Source organism: Strongylocentrotus purpuratus, unplaced genomic scaffold (assembly GCF_000002235.5).
Source record: "Strongylocentrotus purpuratus isolate Spur 01 unplaced genomic scaffold, Spur_5.0 spur5_scaffold_6, whole genome shotgun sequence".
Classification (NCBI taxonomy): domain Eukaryota; kingdom Metazoa; phylum Echinodermata; class Echinoidea; order Camarodonta; family Strongylocentrotidae; genus Strongylocentrotus; species Strongylocentrotus purpuratus.
The window spans coordinates 25,655,870-25,675,617 of record NW_022145612.1 but is presented as its reverse complement, the minus strand read 5'-3'; the positions used below and the strand labels follow the sequence as shown (position 1 = coordinate 25,675,617).

At 37.5% G+C, this 19,748-nt stretch overlaps 1 protein-coding gene and 1 long non-coding RNA gene across 11 annotated transcripts in view; one reads left to right on the top strand and one right to left on the bottom strand.

Annotated features, from left to right (window-relative positions):
* Positions 1-19,748, bottom strand: part of LOC764448 (hemicentin-1) — a 92,828-nt gene that overhangs the window by 46,598 nt on the left and 26,482 nt on the right. For 7 of the 10 annotated variants that reach the window (XM_030973536.1, XM_030973538.1, XM_030973539.1 and 4 more), the window contains exons 10-19: positions 18,140-18,236; positions 17,355-17,542; positions 16,110-16,212; positions 14,727-14,905; positions 13,635-13,940; positions 7,862-7,967; positions 6,635-6,822; positions 6,108-6,248; positions 5,275-5,433; positions 452-588 (exon numbers count right to left, since the gene is read on the bottom strand). In XM_030973536.1, the coding sequence (XP_030829396.1) occupies positions 452-588; positions 5,275-5,433; positions 6,108-6,248; positions 6,635-6,822; positions 7,862-7,967; positions 13,635-13,940; positions 14,727-14,905; positions 16,110-16,212; positions 17,355-17,542; positions 18,140-18,236 (1,604 nt within the window). Of the gene's footprint in view, positions 1-451; positions 589-5,274; positions 5,434-6,107; positions 6,249-6,634; positions 6,823-7,861; positions 7,968-13,634; positions 13,941-14,726; positions 14,906-16,109; positions 16,213-17,354; positions 17,543-18,139; positions 18,237-19,748 lie in introns of those variants that run through there. The other 3 variants (XM_030973545.1, XM_030973546.1, XM_030973542.1) reach the window with 3 other exon arrangements.
* Positions 452-18,406, top strand: LOC115919507. Its single transcript, XR_004061883.1, has 2 exons — positions 452-489; positions 18,308-18,406. It is a non-coding gene; the product is annotated as an uncharacterized LOC115919507 (long non-coding RNA).

The window sequence follows — 19,748 nt, the reverse complement described above, 5'->3', positions numbered from 1 at the left end:
TAAAATTAATTGTATTCTATTGTATTTATATATATTGACTAGATGTATCTGTGCTTATGTATTTTGAATTAAGTGTAGGTTGATTAGTATATATTAATTATAGTTTGTAAATATGATATTGATTGTATTATTATCTAAGTATTTCCAACTTTGTAAAGCGATTAGAAACATTATGATAAGCGCTATAGAAATTAATGTATCATTATTATTCTTCATAGTGACTGATTTCCACCAGAATTGAATATTTTCACACTCATCTGGGTCAAGATTATTAAAGCCACAACAAAATCCACCTGAACAAAAACAGAGAAAGGTCATATTTTTTCCTCACAAATCTAGCATCAATGCAAACATGAATGCTCTCATTCTTTATGTTGATAACTGATATGAATGCAGTGTGCAGATATGCGAAAAAAGCAACAGTGTTAAGAATGTTGAGCAGCCTGCTTACCACTGATCCCTTGAAGGTCCATGTTATGGTTGGAGTAGGTATTCCTTCATCATGGCAGGTGAACTTGGCAGAGTCATTCTGTACAACACTCAGTTTCCTTGTCAAAGGCGTGAAACTAGGTATACTAGCAGGGATTGCTACAGACATAATGGGGGGAGAGACAGAAAAGTCATGTAAGAGATAACAATAAATACGCAATGTTAGTGACAGAATACAATACTGGTATACAACTATCACTTGACTCCCTATTTATTTAATTTACTCCCTATTCTTGGTGTGTCCAATGAAGTCACTTCATGACAGTACCATAATGATCTAATCAAATAACCAAAATAAGAGTGTAAGGCTAACAATACAACTCCTCCCATAAACACCCCCACCCCGAACCAAAACCCTGCCATAAAAGTAGCATGAAAAGAACATCATTCATTCATGCATGCCTTAATTTCCTCCATATAAAGACATTTAATAATTGATGGCTGGTTATTGTTTTATCTGACTGCTATGAAAGCATGTATATGCTTGTAAGTAAGCAACTTGGGCAATGATGGCTTTAGTTGGTAATGAGGATTGATGGCTTACCAAAGGGGACAAGCGCATTGACTTGGATTGAACCAGGACCTCTCGGTTACGAGACCACTGCTCTACCACTGATCCATCTAGTAGACTCTCAAGATTGTTTATCTCTCTCTCTATCTCAATGAATACAGCTCATTAATAGCTGGTGCAAATCTAGTCGATACCAAATCAACAAATTCTTCTATCGTGAACCATCAAATAGAATTGCTTAAAAGAGCAGAGACACATTGAAACTAGATTTGTAATACTTGTTTGGAACAAGTATAGGTGGGCTGGTCGAACTAAAATTTGAGACAAAATAAAGGGTACATTTGAGATAGTTATTGTCTCAGCTACAACATACTCAAAGTTCAGCGTAAACGAAGCTAAAACGACAGAGATATTGCTCGCGAAAGACGGGAATGTAGAATCCATTTTTTGAGAAAAAATCATGTCCCATAGAGAATACACGCAAAATGTGCAAAATTGACATGCCTCCTTTAATCGCAAAAATACGCCATGATGCCTTTGTCAAAATGAAGAATAATAGCAACTGGATTTGTAGAAAATTATCTCAGCTAGAACATATCAAAATTTGGAAGAAAATTGACCGATATTTACGGAGATACAATCAATTTTCCAAAAATATGATTGAGTTCGGAGGCCATTATGATGACGTCATGAGTTAATTGAGGGTCAAATGAGACATGAAACATTATCTCTGAATCATACTCTATTGAAATATGAAAAAAAAATGGGGTCACATTGCATCCTAAAGAGCTACAATGGATTTTGTATAGGCATGTTTTTTCCCCATATATGATATGTATTACAAGAGCACGTGCGCACGGAAATTTATGTTAAACAGTCGATCATTCCGTTATTAATAGTCATAAAGAGACAAACATGATATTAATTTGTTTGTAAAAATTTGTGAAACATTTTGAAAGAAAAAAAATGGCGATTCTATGTTGGGTAATTGTTTTACATGCGAAAACGCGCGCGCATGCGCGTGTGAGCGATTTTGTATAAAATGCTTAAAATGGCCTAAAACGTATGCAAAATGATTTTGAGATAATTTTGAGCATTTCAAAATTTTGCGCGCGCATTGACGCGCGCTTTTTTTTTTACCTGAAATTGACCGGACTGGTATTGACCTTGATCATGATAAATATGAATGAGAAATACTTTTTGGTTATGAAGATATGATCATGAGTTGATTTTCGTAAAATTTTACAAAATGGCGCCTAGATGACGTCATCAGTGAAGGTCAATGTTGAAAACGTTATTGTGCTTTGTACATATGCCTATACATATGTGTGCCAAATTTCAAGGCTTTTGATTGAGCCATTTTCAAATTATCCTGCCAACAAAAAAGTGGTTAGAAATAAGCAAGATAAACTAGATTTGTAATACTTGTTTGGAACAAGTATAGGTGGGCTGATCCAACAAAAAATTGAGACAAAATGAATGGTACATTTGAGATAGCTTTTTGTCTCAGCTACAACATACTCGAAGTTCAGTGTAAAGGAAGCTAAAACGACGTAGATATTGCTCGCGAAAGACGGGAATGTAGAATAAAGTTTTGAGAAAAAGTCATGTCCCATAGAGAATACACGCAAAATTTGAAAAATTGACATGCCTCCTTAAATCGCAAAAATACGCCATGATGCCTTTGTCAAAATGAAAAATCGTGACGATTGCATTTGTAGAAAATTGTCTCAGCTAGGACATAACAAAATTTTGAAGAAAATCGATCAATTTTATAAAGATACAATCAATTTTCCAAAAATATGCTGACGTCATAATATGCAAACTAAAATTTTGAGTTCGGAGGCCATTATGATGACGTCATGAGTTAATTGAGGGTCAAATGAGACATGAAATCATATCTCCGATTCATACTAAATCAAAATATGAAGAAAACTAGATGGAATTCGACTGCGCGCAGTCGAAAATGATGCCTCCGTTATAGAGCAATTTTACAAACCAAAACAGAAAAAAAAAATTGAATTCACGTTCAATGGTAATCCATTGACAGGTTCTCAGAATATTGTGATTACAAGCAATTTCTCATATACATATATGACCCTTTGATCTTTGACCTCATGACCATAAAATCTACTCAGTTCATTGGCTCTGCAAGATGTTCTGAGTTAAATAGTAATCCATCTGTCAGTTCTAATGAGAATGCGTTCACAAGCTATTTTTGCATACATAATGGGCCCATGACCTTTGACCTTTGACCTTATGAACCAAGAATCTACTCAGTTCATTGGCTCTGCAAGTAACAAACATGACCTAATTTTGGCATGAATCCATCAATCGGTTCTTGAGATAACGCGATCACAAGCTGTTTTTGCATTCATAATATGCGCTGTGGCCTTTGACCTTTGACCTACGTGCTCCAAAATCTAATCAGATTGTCTTCTTATGGTGATACACACTATCATTAAGTTTGAAGTTTAAATCTCCAGTGGTTCTTGAGATATGATAACAATCTCAATGTATGGAATTTCATAAGTTGACCTCTATGACCCTTGACCTTTGACCTACGTGCTCCAAAATGTAATCAGATTGTTTTCCTATAGTGATACACACTATCACCAAGTTTGAAGTTTAAATCTCCAGTGGTTCTTGAGATATCATGATAACAATCTCAATGTATGGAATTTCATAAGTTGACCTCTGTGACCCTTGACCTTTGACATACGTGCTCCAAAATCTAATCAGATCGTCTTCCTATGGTGATACATACTATCCTTAAGTTTGAAGTTTAAATCTCAAATGGTTCTTGAGATATCGCGCTAACAAACTCAATACAAGGAATTTCATAAGTTGACCTCTGTGACCTGTGACCTTTGACCTACGTACTCCAAAATCTAATCAGATTGTCTTCCTATGGTGATAAATACTATTCCCGAGTCTTAAGTTTAAATCTTAAATGGTTCTTGAGATATTGTGATAACGGTCAAACGGGACGGACGTACGGACGGACGTACGGACGGACGGACGGACGTACGGACGGACGGACGGACGGACGGACGGACGGACGGACGTACGGACGGACAACCCGAAAACATGATGCCTCCGGCACCACCTTCGGTGGCGGAGGCATAAAAATTGGGGTCACCTTGCATCCTAAAGAGCTACAATGGATTTTGCATAGGCATGTTTTTGCCCATATATGCTATGTATAACAAGAGCTCGCGCGCATGGAAATTTATGTTTAACGGTCGATCATTCCATCATTAATAGTCATAAAGAGATAAACATGCTATCAATTTGTTTGTAGAAATATGTGGAATATTATGAAAGAAAAAAAATGGCGATTCTATGTTGTGCAATAGTTTTACTCGCGAAAACGCGCACGCATGCGCGTGTGCGCGATTTTTTATAAAATGCTTAGAATGGCCTAAAACGTATGCAAAATGATTTTGAGACGATTTTGAGCATTTCAAAATTTTACGCGCGCATTGACGCGCGGACGTACGCGCACACACGCGTTTTTTGACCTGCAATTGACCGGACGGATATTGACCTTGATCATGATAAATATAAATGAGAAATACCTTTTGGTTATGAAGATATGATCATGAGTTGATTTTCGTAAAATTTTACAAAATGGCGCCTAGATGACGTCATCAGTCAAGGCCAATGTTGAAAACGTTATTGTGCTTTGTACATATGCCTATACATATGTGTGCCAAATTTCAAGGCATTTGATTGAGCCATTTCCAAGTTATCTTGCCAACAAAAAAGTGGTTAGAAATAAGAAAAATATATAATAATAAATAAATAAATAAAGGCAATTCTAACGAAATTATAAGGTGGTCTGTACGATATACAGCCCACCTGATAATAAATAAATAAATAAATAAATAAAGGCAATTCTAACGAAATTATAAGGTGGTCTGTACATTATACAGCCCACCTGATAAATAAATAATAAAGGCAGTTCTAACGAAATTATAAGGTGGTCTGTACATTATACAGCCCACCTGATAAATAAATAATAAAGGCAGTTCTAACGAAATTATAAGGTGGTCTGTACATTATACAGCCCACCTGATAAATAAATAATAAAGGCAGTTCTAACGAAATTATGAGGTGGTCTGTACAGCCCACCTGAAAATAACTAAGTGATTGATTCATCTGAAATCACTCAGGTGAAGTCTTAGACATGCCTTGTGAAAACTTGCAATATATTCTTGTTAAGAATTTGGGGCAGATTTCAAAGTGACCAAGGTAAAATGATTACTCACAAATTACATTGAGTACAACACTGGTGAGTTCCTCTTTGTACATGTTGGTAGCTATACACTGGAACACACTGCTGTCCGTTGTTTGTAGGTTTGTGATAGAAATGGATGCTAACTGGGGGTCTCCAGTCACCACTCTCCATCGTTCTGTATCTCTGTTGGCTGTCAAAGTAGAAAGAAAATACTTTGTCAGATTACCAATCTTCCAATCCATCATTATCACAATTTCGTCACTGTATACTACTTGATGGCGTGAGCTAGCTAGCTGTGCTGCACTGCGTTGCATGCATGCCTAGCCTACATGTCAATAAAATCTTGTCGAATTTGTTGAATAATATTTTGGTGAATGTGTCAAATGAAATTTGTGTCGAATAAGCTGTCAAATAATTTTTTTGTCAAATAAGATACACTTTTGCTGTGCTGAGCGGCGCGTAAGCTAGATTCCAGAATTATTGATGATTTCTAAGAAAAACAATTTTCATACTAGGAATCTCCATCAAAAACTCTTCTACATGTTTTTCTTCAATTTTAAGCACATTTTGATAGGAGGGGCCCTTTATTAGTACTACTGGTAGTTTGCTACCTATACTTATCACTTTAACTTCAGTCTATTTTTAACTTTCAATATCATGACATAATTTGTATCATACAAAATAGGATGAATTCATCTCTTTGAAGCTAGAAGGGTGTTAACTCATATACTTTAAAATAACGCCCTTCTGTATCTGAACAGACAAACTGTTCTTTTTACATTAATAATAAATAAAACTGCAGCCAGAACAGAGGAAGTCCTCTTGGTTCCACACTGAAATGGAAAGCCCTATAGCTGCTCTTACATTCAAAATCAGCCCAAGGTTGTCCGTTAACAAACCAATCGACAGTGGGTGCTGGAACACCCTCAGAACGGCATTCAATGTCTACTGATTCACCAGGTCTCTTGGATTCATCGGAGGGTGGGGATGGGAAATATGGCGCAGCTAAATAAGCAAAAATGAAGAGAAAAGTAACAAAGTGGTTTGGTTAAATGTTTTATAAAAGAGAAACATTTACTCAAGTTCATGATTTTTATGATATCGCTGTAATACTTCATTTCCTGTAAAGTCAATTAGACCCTTAAAAAAGTATTCATATCCCACACCACTTATGCAACTGGTTCAATATATAACAGAGTAGAAGAAAATGAAATGAACTTCTACAGAAGGTGTCAATACACAACTACTAACATTGTATCCTATTCACTGGATAGAGTAGGACTTTATAAAAGCACAGATGTTGTTACTACTATCAGGATATAGTATTAAACTAAGCATTTGCAAGCATGATTTGTTTCCTCGTCTACATCATTACTTGACTTTCAACTTACATTCCACAGTAACTACTGTGCTAAATTCATCATCTCCTCCTGTGTTTGATGCAACACATGTATACGTTCCCTTGTCACTGTTCTCGACAGCGGAGATGACCAGCTCCTGCCCGGATTCTTCGATAGAAACTCGTCCTCCAGACTGTAGCTGCTCCTCTCCTCGCTTCCATGTAATTACAGGGGTTGGGCTGGAGATAGAGAGAAAGGGAGAAAGCGATAAAGAGACAGGGAGAAAGAGAGAGAGAGAGAGAGAGAGAGAGGAAAATACATATTTTCAGGCAATAGGCCATTTGTGTAATGTAATCAAATTTAATGCACAAATCTTTGTTAAGTGCCTTTTTATACATTATTTCAATAGTCAGCATGCGAATTGCACACATTAAATGTTGTGCAAACAACTAATGTATGCAATTTTCATTCCGATTACCGGGGTATTGAAATACAATTACTCAAAATAGGTGCATTGAATAATTTGTAACATGACACTTAACAAAGATATGTGCTTTAGATTTGATTGCATTATAAAAATGGTCTATTCACTATGTTATAAACTCACTTGTAACTCACTTGATCCAGGATTATTCAGTCTTTAGACTGTTGTTCCTATCCATGGTTTCGTTTGGTTGGGGTTGTCATCATATTTATCTGGGGCATCTTTCCACCATTTCTCAAGCCCAGATTTGAAACGATTGATAGTGGTACTCTCCACAACATCGCCTGAAAGACCATTCCACACATTGATTATTCTCTGGCTGAATGAGTTTTTCCTTAGTGTCTTCCGGTATTTTAGCTTGTAAAGCTTAAGTGAGTGACCACGTGTGCGACTGCAATTTGTTCTGCTAAAGAAATGTTGTTCTTGAAGATTATCAAACTGGTGCATTATTCTGAAAACTTGAATCATATCAGATCGTTTCCGTCTGAACTGTAGAGTGGGGATTTTCAGTGCTTCGAGTCTGTCTGAGTAGTTTAAGTGTCTCACACTTCAAAAAAATTTTTTTTGAGCCATGGCATTAGAATTGCGACTTTTTTTGGAATTTGTACCAATATTGTTCCAAAAGAAGACACAGGATAAAGGAGCTAGAAAAGTAAGGACAAAATATCTCCCTTATGGAAGAGGGTAGTTGAACAAATTAAGGAAAGGGGAAATTTGTCTTCAACTAAAGCAATGTAATAAGAAAAGGAAGAGAGAGAGAGAGAGAGAGAGAGAGGGGATAGAAACATACTTACTATCCATAAGCAATGCATTTCAGCTTTAATAACTGAGTTCTGATGGCAATTTTGGTTGCTGCTGGTTTAGTGACTAAGCTGGCTCCACTTTCAACTGCTGGCCTATCTGAAATCGTACAGTAAATGATAAACAAGTTTAGTCATACTCCAACATGGAAATATTGATGATTGGTAAGTCATCTACCGGTAAAAGCAAGTACAAGCTCATAAATGAGGAACATGTGAACCCACAGCTTTAAATCCTATCCAAGGGACTGGGTGATTGAAGATCAATGCCTTCCAAGAGACACTGGTACATCAACTTGGACTCTTCCACTGAAAAATCATAATGGTGATGATGGTGATGATGATAATAACAATAATGGTTTTGAAGAGTTAACTCCCTTTAAACCATCCCAGCAAACACAAAACGTTTTTAAAACATTTACAGAACGTTCTTATCAGGTTCCGTACGTCTTCGTCCATATTAAACGTTTAAAAAACGTTTATATAACATCTAAGTTGGGACCTTACATTCCCTGCAGAGCTCGGTCTTTTGAAGACGTTCAGAAAACGTTTTTTGGACATTACAAATAAAACGTTCTTGGATAGGTCCTGTAAAACTTTACAAAACGTTTTATTCAGACGTATTTTGTTGAATTTATTTTTAATGTCCACATTAATATTTCTTAAAAAATACCAGCTGGCGAAATTAGGCCACATGCATACGTATGGGGGGGGGGGAGGTCGAGGTATGTCAAACTGATGCACTCCTGTGGCATGGCGATGGGGGGAGGCACGTGCCCCCCAATAATTTTGAGGAAAAAAAAATAGAAAACATAAGGTGACATTATTTGAAGAAAAAAAAAATACATAAGGAGTGACCCCTTCCCCTCACATAATGTTTGTGCCCCCCCAGCCCAATCAGTCAGACTGCGCTACGCCACTTATGATGCTCCATTCAACCATGTGTATACAAAGTGCGTATGTACATGGTGGGGAGAGGGGGGTCATAAGTTAAGTTATGCAGTTTATTTTCGTCTTCAAATCAACAATGCAACATAAAATTGTTGGTAAGTTGTGTGGAGTTATTCTAGAAATGTCCTGTACCATTGTATAGTCATTGTAGTCCCATATGTTCAAATGGACATGCTGTTTTGACTGCTGGATTTTGTAGTTGTTGTGCAAAGCCAAAGGTCTAACTTAGTTCACAAGCACTTCAACTGTGCCTTGTAATAAAATGAAAGTATTTCCGAACTCTGAAATAAGAAATGAGAATGCAAGACAAGTTATAGGTTCTGTAAAGAACTCAAATTGCTTTTTGTGTGTTACCAAAGTTGCTATATGTGTGCTGCCAAATTCTTGACGTGAAGATATGAGTATTCATACTTGCCAGTTAATGACATATCTTCAACTCATCTATTAGATTATTATGTATTATTTGTAGATTGTTCATGTGTTATGTATCTATATTTTTAAAGGGATAGTTTAGTATTTGTTAAACTTAACTTTAAAACCAAAACCTGCACAATCACGGTGCAAAGTAATAATAACAAACAACCAAGTAAAACCCCTGTTATTATTCAAAATGACCCGTTACTTTCAGTTTCTGCATTTAATGTTTGTTTGAAATAATAATTAAATATCTATATCAATTGATTTTTAAAGAACTATTCAGATTGTTTTTCTTCAAAGTAGTCTTCAAGCATTTTTCATATTTTTAATAAAAATATATTTATGAATATTTCAGCCATTTGTGAACCGATTTTGATCAAATAACAATTTATTCTGAATATTAGAATTGTATGTTCTTTCAGGGGCACTTCGGGAAATACCAATACTCTTTTTTTCAAATCTACATGATGTACTGCATTGCCAAGCCTTTGTACATATTTTGTAAATATGTTTGATAATAAATTCATCAAATCAATCAAATACATGTATGATTTAGCGTTTGATAAAAATACACTGTATGTTGGACGTTCTTAACTCTTTTGCTGAACGTTCTCACAACGTTTCCAGTACATTCTAGACGTTCTTAAAAGGTTCTCTGAGTGTTTTTAAAACGTTTCCAGAACGTTGTAGACGTTTTTAAAAGGTTTGTTGAACGTTCTTAAAACGTTTCCAGGACGTTCTAGACGTTCTCAAAAGGTTTTCTGAACGTTCTTTAAACGTTTCCAGGATGTTCTAGACGTTCTTAAAAGGTTTTCTGAATGTTCTTAAAACGTTTCCAGGACGTTCTAGACGTTTTTAAAAGGTTTTTTGAACGTTCTAGACGTTCTTAAAAGGTTCTCTGAACATTCTCACAATGTCTGTAGACATTTTAGACATACTTTAAAGGTTCTCACAATGTTTTCTTGACGTTCTAGACGTTCTTATAAGGTTTGTGCACGTTCTCACAACGTTCCCAGGACGTTCTAGACGTTTTTAAAAGGTTTTCTGGACGTTTTTAAGGTTCTTAAAACATTCTTAAAATGTCCCACACGTCCGACAGGTTTTCTGCAGGTCCTTGCACCTTAAAACAAATCTATGAAAGGTTTTTTATTGGTTTTATAAACGTTTAGAAAACGTTAAAAAAACATCCATTTGGAACGTTCTTAAAACGTCTTGAACCTACCACAAATCAACGTTTTTAGTAGAAAACCAATTTGGAACCTTTTTAGAACGTTCAGAAAACGTCCAATTGTTAGTTGGGATGTGATCCCCCCTCTCTCTCTTTCTCTCTCTCTCTCTATCTTTGTCTCTCTCTGCTGTATCTTTCTTTGTCTTAATCGGTTATAGACGTATTTATAAAATGTGCTGGCATGTCTCCATCTATTGAAGCTATCTTGTTCCCACGCTAGGGTATAGCCTTTATGACCCTATTGCCATTCACAGTATTAATCCATCCTGTTAAAGCCATTCATAAATCTGTAATAATGGAGATTAAGCTCTATGAAAGGGGATTTAGATATCAGATGGGCTCTTTGTGGCCATTCATGTTTTAATTATGACCATTCTTTAAAATAGGCTCTTTGAAGAACACTTCAAAGGACTGTGTTTTGGCCATGAGTGGTGACCTCGAACCAATAAGAGTAACGTCTAAGATTTAGACCCCTTCCCCCTTTTAGAGTAATGACCAATAAGATGATCCGAGGAAAAGCCGAGTGTGAATGTTTAATGAGGTATAAAAGTAATTTGCATCAATGTTTTGATGACTTGGAATCCCCCTAACTTGGAATCCCCATCACTTGGAACCCCCTCAGCTGAAACCTTCACTTAGATTCCCCCTCCATCTCCTCACCTGGAATTCCAACTTCTTCTAATTACATCTACTAATAATTATCTACCCTAAAAGATCCAGTGTGCAAGTTCGGACTTTGGGAAATTCGAAGCAACAGTTTCACAAAGTGTAACAGTCCCCAGTCAGACTGACGGCTATATAGGGGTACCCATCCCCACAGGTGAGGGAAGGCTCCAGCTACGCCAGAGGCTCAACAAACATGACTATGGGAGCTTCTGTGAGACCGGGATCATAGAGGAAAGTAAGACCTAAGAACAGGTGGTAGCCATCATTACCAGTAGTTTTTTTTTTTTATTACTCTTGCCGTAGAAAGTCCATTCTTAGTACCGGTAGGTCCCTGGAGAAACAGGATCCTGAGTATCAGGTACCTGTAAACAGGTCCGGATACTCGAAGGAGAGATCCGAAAGATCGGACAAAATCCCTGCAAACTGGTACCAGATTGAGCCACAAGGTCGAGTCTGATCCAAACCCGGGCAACCCTAGACAGGGTCAAACTGGACCGAGGTCCTGGACACAGGAGTCCAAATACTGGAGAGGGTCGACCGCTTACGAGGAATACCCGTACCACCAGAGGTCAGCCGAGAGGCTGGGGGCTTAGCCGACCAGCTTTCCTCAGCAAAAAGCTTTAAGCATTCGAGAGGCTCAGCTCGATTGACCGCAGCAGAGAAAGGGTTGGCGTCTGAAAAGAGGCTGTACCCCTCCTCCCATCCTTGATCTAATGTGTGCCCAAGGCAGGCATCGACTTAGAAAGAGACGTGGCCGAAAGGTGCTTTAATTTACGTCTGCCTGCCAACGGGCCTGTCGGTAGAGAAGTCAGCACCTTGGCCTCACCCGACAGTTGGTGCTCAGCAGAGCTGGCGGAAGGTCTCTCAATGCTCCCAAACACTTGTCTGAGACGGGGGGACCGGCCTCTGAGTGATTGTAGCTGCAAAAACACAAGCTGAGTCACTGAGGGCTTTCGCATAAACTCTCACGGTTCTCAAACACCCATGACGGGTGACCGTGAGCCAGATCTCTGAATCAAATATATCCGAGGACCGGATCCGAAAACCGAACGGGTAATCATGGACCGGATCCGAAACCGAACCGGTCACCTGGACCGGATACAGATAACCACCGGGTCCGGATCAAATTAACAGACAGTCCATGCAGGCCCTAAATTATCTGCCTATCGTAAAAACCCAACCAACAAAAGGGCACTAAGCTGAATCAGAACGCCCAACCCAGCGACGTAACAAAGCCTGCAAAAACGGTTGTGAAAGAGAAAATTGTGAGGCAAAAATGAAATTCAAATCTCCGCCTAAAATTAAATATGTGACAGGGAACCTGTACCACCAAATTAATAGTAATAAATATGAGGACGGATTTAAATGCGCAAAACTAACTATAAAGCCTTGCTAAAAGGACGAAAAATCCTCAATTTTGAGCAGTGACTTGGCTGTAGATGTTCTCTCCCGGCGTGCGAGAATAGAAAAAAGAAGATGGCGGGCGTGCGGTTGTGCACGAGAACCCTGGGAAGGCGATGCATTGGGATGGGGCATGTGTGAATGTGACGTTTTTAGGTAAACCAGCAAATAATAGGTAGATACATTGATTTATTGTGGTAAATAAACAGAATATTCAAATATAAAATGCAAATCAAACATTAATCATTACAGAAGAAGAGGATTAATGATTTGGAGAGAAACAGTCACACTGTCATTTCATCAAGTGTTTCTGGTGGGGTTTCTTTATGAGTTATCTCAGAATCATTGTCATAAGTGTTAGGTACATTTTTTTCTACATTACTTTGACATTTCTTTTGTTTATTTCATCAATAATTGAGGGGTGTTTCTAATACTTTGTTTACCATGATATGCACTGCAGTAATGTTATAATAGATTTCCCTGAAGTAGAAATTTGTATCATGAAGTCAATTTGCAGCGAGTGATAAATAATATTTATTGAATATGTATGCATAGACCGTTGGTGCTTCAATACATAATAAGGGGTGCATGGGGTTGTTTGTTCCGATCTCTGATTATTATCCCTAAAATTAATCATTTTGAATGATTTTGGTCTCATTTTAAAGTTAGGAAAATGGAAGGTGCTTTGTCATTGCCTTCTGTTATTCCATTCTGCCATGACAACTGAACATAATGCTGTCTATCGTCACAAAAGCAGGACGCTAGAAAATAACCCTTACAATCACGCTCATATTATATATATTCGAAGTAAATCATTCAAGATAGCGATCAAGATGCTGAATTTGTGGTGTCAGCTGGACCCTACAACGTTGTTGAAGGCTTGTATTACTCTAAAACAATATACTTTCTTGGATTGTAAACAACAGCAATTCACACAGCAAGCAACTTTCGAAAATTGTGAATATTCAGTGTTGTGTCAATTGTGATATGCCATAAAAATTGTGAATCTTAACCACTCCTGAAATTCACAAAAGAATTCATGCGTGCCAAAGTTTCTGGTTTAACAGTGTCTATGTCAATAGGTACATCAGCTGCTACACATACCTCTAACTCTCAGCGTGACTTTTGGTGACCTCTGGGACGACCCTACAACGTTATTGATGGCTTGACAGTAGTAGCCTTTAGCGTCGCTTGCAATTACGTTTGAAAAGACCAAGTTCCCTTGTGGATCCTGGTTAATCCGCGCGTTGTATGTGATGGGTGTGGGTTTGGGAGTTGCATCGGTCCAGTAAATCAAGGGAGCAGGAGTGCCGTTAGGGACGCCTGGGGATCCACCACAACGCAGCTTCAGGGGTTGTCCCTGGCTCACTTGTATCCTTGCAGGTTCAATGTTCTCAAACTGATCCATGACTAGAGATAAAAAATGCAGACAGCAAAGAAACAAGCAGGGTTTTATGCATGACTTGGAACTCTTTGTTTAAACTGACCAATTATCTCAGATCTAACAATCCTAACATCCCAACTCTTCTATTACATAAAATATATAACAATCCTAACATCCCAACTCTCTATCACATAGAGTATATAACAATCCTAACATCCTAACTCTCTATCACACAGAGTATATAACAATCCTAACATCCCAACTCTCTATCACATAGAGTATATCACAATCATAACATCCCAACTCTCTATCACATAGAGTATATAACAATCCTAACATCCCAACTCTCTATCACATAGAGTATATAACAATCCTAACATCCCAACTCTCTATCACATAGAGTATATAACAATCCTAACATCCTAACATCCTAACTCTCTATCACACAGATTATATAACAATCCTAACATCCCAACTCTCTATCACATAGAGTATATCACCATCATAACATCCCAACTCTCTATCACATAGAGTATATAACAATCCTAACATCCCAACTCTCTATCACATAGAGTATATAACAATCCTAACATCCTAACTCTCTATCACACAGAGTATATAACAATCATAACATCCCAACTCTCTATCACATAGAGTATATAATGACACCAATTTTTAACCCAAACATGAACAACACCTGATAATTGGCTTCACCAAACAACCATAAATATGATTTTTCAATAAAAAAAAACATTAGGACGTATTCATCCATTCTATATGACACTATGCCAACAATGAAGGCATCAACTTACAAGCCAATGATGTCAATATCTTCTGGGACATTGCTGTACCAAGCCTGTTCTTAGCAAAACATTGGTACTGTCCATCGTCCGCTGTTGTTAATGATTCGATCACTAGGTTCCCCCCATCCAGGCTAACGCGATCATTGCTGTCCACGTTAAATAAAGCACCATCCTTCTCCCAGTAATACCTGGTATTGAATTAAATTATTGAAACATGATTACATGTACACTACTATCACTTTCATCCTACCAATCCCCATTCCACCCCCATGGTGAGCATGGTTGGCTCCTGTGATTGCTATAAAGGAAGTTTTCTCAAAATTTTGTCTCCTTTTTAACCAAACTGCATGCTCTTTGATCTCGTGGCAGGCCATTGTTTGAGGGATCCAAAATGATAGTGTGTCCCTAAAGTTGGCCTTTTGAGTGTTGGTTCGATCACTATACAGTGCGACCCAGAAAAAACGAAACCAAGAATTATCGATGTTTTATCATAACTTTATCACAATCACAGTCATATATTTGTAATCCTCCACTTTCATTTGATGCAACTCACTGGCTGCCTGCCATAGCAACAAGAAGAATTGACAAAAACTTAACTCCGTTTCATTGACAATCAGCCATGCAATGAAGTCTTTCGTCTATATCTGATCGTCAACGAAATGGAGTTAAGTCTTTTGTCGATTCCGTTTGTTACTACGGCAGGCAGCCAGTGAAAACTAATTTGTTTAATCAAATTATGGAAAAGCAAGCATCACTTTAAACAAACAGAACTTTATTATTCCTGGCTCATTTTCCTGATTGAGGTGTCACATGAAAGAGCAGAAAATGAACTTTCTAAAAATGTGAATTTTTTTTCATGTGAAAATGTGGTTTCCTTCCTTCAAATTGCTTTAAATCACTCATGTGTGAAATATGCATCATATGAGTTGCATCAAATGAAAGAGGAGGATCTAAGCTTTACAAATATGTTTCATTTATTAATTTTAATTGTGATTAAGTTATGATAAAACATTGATAATCTTCAGTTTCGTTTTTTCTGGATCGCACTCTAGGTAATTACCCCCATCGAGGCGAATGCAAGCATTGCCTTCTACATCAAATAAAGCACAATCCTTCTCCCAGTTGTTCACTTTTGTACACACTTTATATAGAAATTCCACATAGTCTGGTGTAAACAAATTGTGACGCATTAATTGCAATAGCTAGCATTACCCAAAACCGATCTCCGAGTATCTATATACAGTCATGTCAGTCATTTGCAAAAGCTTAAGACCATCAGGAATGTTGTTTGCATACAATGTTCTACCTATATTTTTTCCTTGACAAAATGTGTGTTTGAGAATCTACCAATCATAAATGCAGCGTTAAGATTCCTCTATCTTTGAAACTTACGTTGGTTCTGGTGTTCCGGTAGCTCTGCATGTTAGAGTTAATGGTATACGTTCGTCTCCATTAATCGATTCAGGCTGTTCCACTATGGAAGGTGGAACATCGTCTACAAGAGTACCAACAAACAAAAAAATGCTTTTGCTGCTTTCTGCACGAGTGACTATATCTACTTCTACCTATTTCAAAAAGCTCTCCATATTCCTCCTAGAAACTTCCACCACTTTTTCAACCAAATCTCTGATTTTTGTCTTTTTCACGGTCCCCCTTCGTGCCACTGCATCGTTAAAAAATAAAACAAGGGACCGTTATGGAGCTGCCGCGCAACGCTATTAACTGCACATCCCGCCGAAGTTGATCCATTTCATGCAATTTCGCATTACACCATACATTGTAAAAAAATGCTTTTGCTGCTTTCTGCACAAGTGACTACATCTACTTCTATCTATTTCAAAAAGCTCTCCATATTCCTCCTAGAAATTCCACCACTTTTTCAACCAAATCTCTGATTTTTGTCTTTTTCACGGTCCCCCTTTCGTGCCACTGCATCGCTAAAAGGTAAAACAAGGGACCGTTATGGAGCTGCCGCGCAACGCTATTAACTGCACATCCTGTCGAAGTTGATCCATTTCATGCAATTTCGTATTACACCATACATTGTAAAAAAATGCTTTTGCTGCTTTCTGCACAAGTGACTACATCTACTTCTACCTATTTCAAAAAGCTCTCCATATTCCTCCTAGAAACTTCCACCACTTTTTCAACCAAATCTCTGATTTTTGTCTTTTTCACGGTCCCCCTTTCGTGCCACTGCATCGCTAAAAGGTAAAACAAGGGACCGTTATGGAGCTGCCGCGCAACGCTATTAACTGCACATCCTGCCGAAGTTGATCCATTTCATGCAATTTCGCATTACACCATACATTGTGGTAGGGCCGCGCCCTATATCGGATAACAAACCTGCCTGTGATACAGTACTAGCTTATTAATTAAAAATTGATGAAGATTTGCTAAATAATGATCATTGTTTAGGTAAACTTCCTGTAAATTTCTAAGAATATTGATGAATTTGGTATCAGTTTGTAGAAAAAATAAAGTTCTATGAGAAAATTATGATTATTATGTTTGGTTCGTTTTTTCCTTTTTTTTTCTTCCCCTCTACAAAATGTCAAAGTTTGGGGTGCGGCCTATGTGGCGCTACGGCCTTATCGCCGGCAAATACAGTACATCATTATTTGACTTTCAACTTACATTCCACAGTAACTACTGTGCTGAATTCATCATCTCCTCCTGTGTTTGATGCAACACATGTATACGTTCCCTCGTCACTGATCTCGAAAGCGAAGATGACCAGCTCCTGCCCAAATTCTTGGATAGATACTCGTCCTCCAGACTGTAGCTGCTCTTCTCCTCGCTTCCATGTGATTACAGGGGTTGGGCTGGAGAAAGAGAGAAAGAGAAAAGGAGAGAGAGAAAGAGAGGTTTTCACGCAAAATAGGCCATTTTTGTAATGTAATCAGATTTAATGCAAAAATCTTTGTTAAGTGACTTCATACAAGTTATTTCATTCACCCCTTACAATTAATTGTATTTCCATAATGTTTATCCTACTTAGCAACAACTAATGCATGCAATTCGCATTTTGACTATTGAAATACAACTACTAAAAAAAGGTGAATTGAATAATTTGTAACATGACAGATTTGTGCTTTAAATTTGATTACGGTACATTACAAAAACGATCTATTCACCATGTTATGCCCTACAAGATATTTTTTAAAGCCATGAGAGTTGATTTTTTTTTTTTAAAGAATTTGTACCAATATTGTTCCAAAAGGAGATACCTACATGCATATGCAAGAAAAGTAAGGACAAAATCTCTCTCCACCCTTATGGAAGAGGGACCTTGGAAAAATTAAGGAAAGAAAAAAATTGTCTTCAACTAAAGCAATGTAATAGGAAAAGGAGGAGATAGAGGGAGAGAGAGAGAGAGAGGGGGGGGGGGGAATAGAGGGTAAACCTGAAAACATACTTACTATCCAAATGCAATGCATTTCAGCTTAAATGACTGAGTTCTAATGGCTACTTCACTTGCTGCTGGGTGACTGTCTAAGCGGGATGCACTTGGCAAATCTGAAATTATACAGTTAATCATAAACAAGTTTAATCATACTCTAGCACAGAAATTTTGATGATTGGTAAAGGTCTTCCTTCAACATGGCAGGTGAACTTGGCAGAGTCATTCTGTACAACACTCAGTTTCCTTGTCAGAGGTGTGAAACTAGGTATACTAGCAGGGATGGCTACAGACATAATGGGGGGAGAGACAGAAAAGTCATGTAAGAGATAACAATAAATACGCCATGTTTAATAGTAACAGAATACAATACTGGTATACAACTACCACTTGACTCCCTATTTATTTAATTTTCTCCCTTTTCTTGGTGTGTCCAATGAAGTCACTTCATGGCAGTACCATTATGATCTAATCAAATAACCAAAATAAGAGTGCAAGGCTATAATACAACTCCTCCCATAAACACCCCCACCCCAAACCAAAACCCTGCCATTAAAGTAGCATGAAAAGAACATCATTCATTCATGCATGCCTTAATTTCCTCAATATTAAAACATTTAATAATTGCCGGCTGGTTATTGGTTTACCTGACTGCTATGAAAGCATGTATATGCTTGTAAGTAAGCAACTTGGGCAATGATGGCTTTAGTTGGTAATGAGGATTGATGGCTTACCAAAGGGGACAAGCGCATATCGACTTGGATTGAACCAGAACCTCTCGGTTACCAGACCACTGCTCTAGCTATAACTGATCCATCTAGTAGACTCTTAAGATTGATTATCTCTCTCTCTATCTCAATAAAAAGTGAATACAGCTCATTAACAGCTGGTGCAAATCTAGTCTATACCAAATCAACAAATTCTTCCATCATGAAAAAATCAAATAGAATTGCTTAAAAGAGCAGATATTGAAAAAAAATGAGTGATTGATTGATCTGAAATCACTCAGGTGATAGACATGCCTTGTGAAAACTTGCAATATATTCTTGTTAAGAATTTGGGGCAGATTTTAAAGTGACCAAGGTAAAGGCCGCAGTATTTGTGGAAGAGAAAATATTAAAAAGTCGAGGTGCGGCCTTTACGGCGAAAGAGTAAAAAAAAAAAAAAAAAAAAAAACGAAAGTCAAAACCAGCACGAATTTGCACATATGGGACTGGGAAGGGTAAAATAACTATACCACTATGGTACAGGACATTTCTACACATCTTACCGACAATTTTATCTTGCATTGTTGACATGAAGACGAAAAAAAACGTCTTAACACAACATTTGCCGATAGATCTTGATCTAAGTTCATGCCAATGCATTGCAAAAGTAAAGGAAGGGACCGTTTAACGGAGCTGATGTGAACATCCATCCGAAGTCGCCATTTTGTTTTCCATTTCATGCAGTTTCGCATTATACACCGTACATTGTGGTAGGGGGTATAAATCTGCCTGCGATCACTTTTTTAGCTAAACTTCCGATAAATTATAAGAATATTGATGAATTTGGTATCAGTTTGTAAAAAAAATATAGTGTTTTTGAGAAAATGATGATTATTTTGTTTTGTCCTCTTTTTTTCTTTT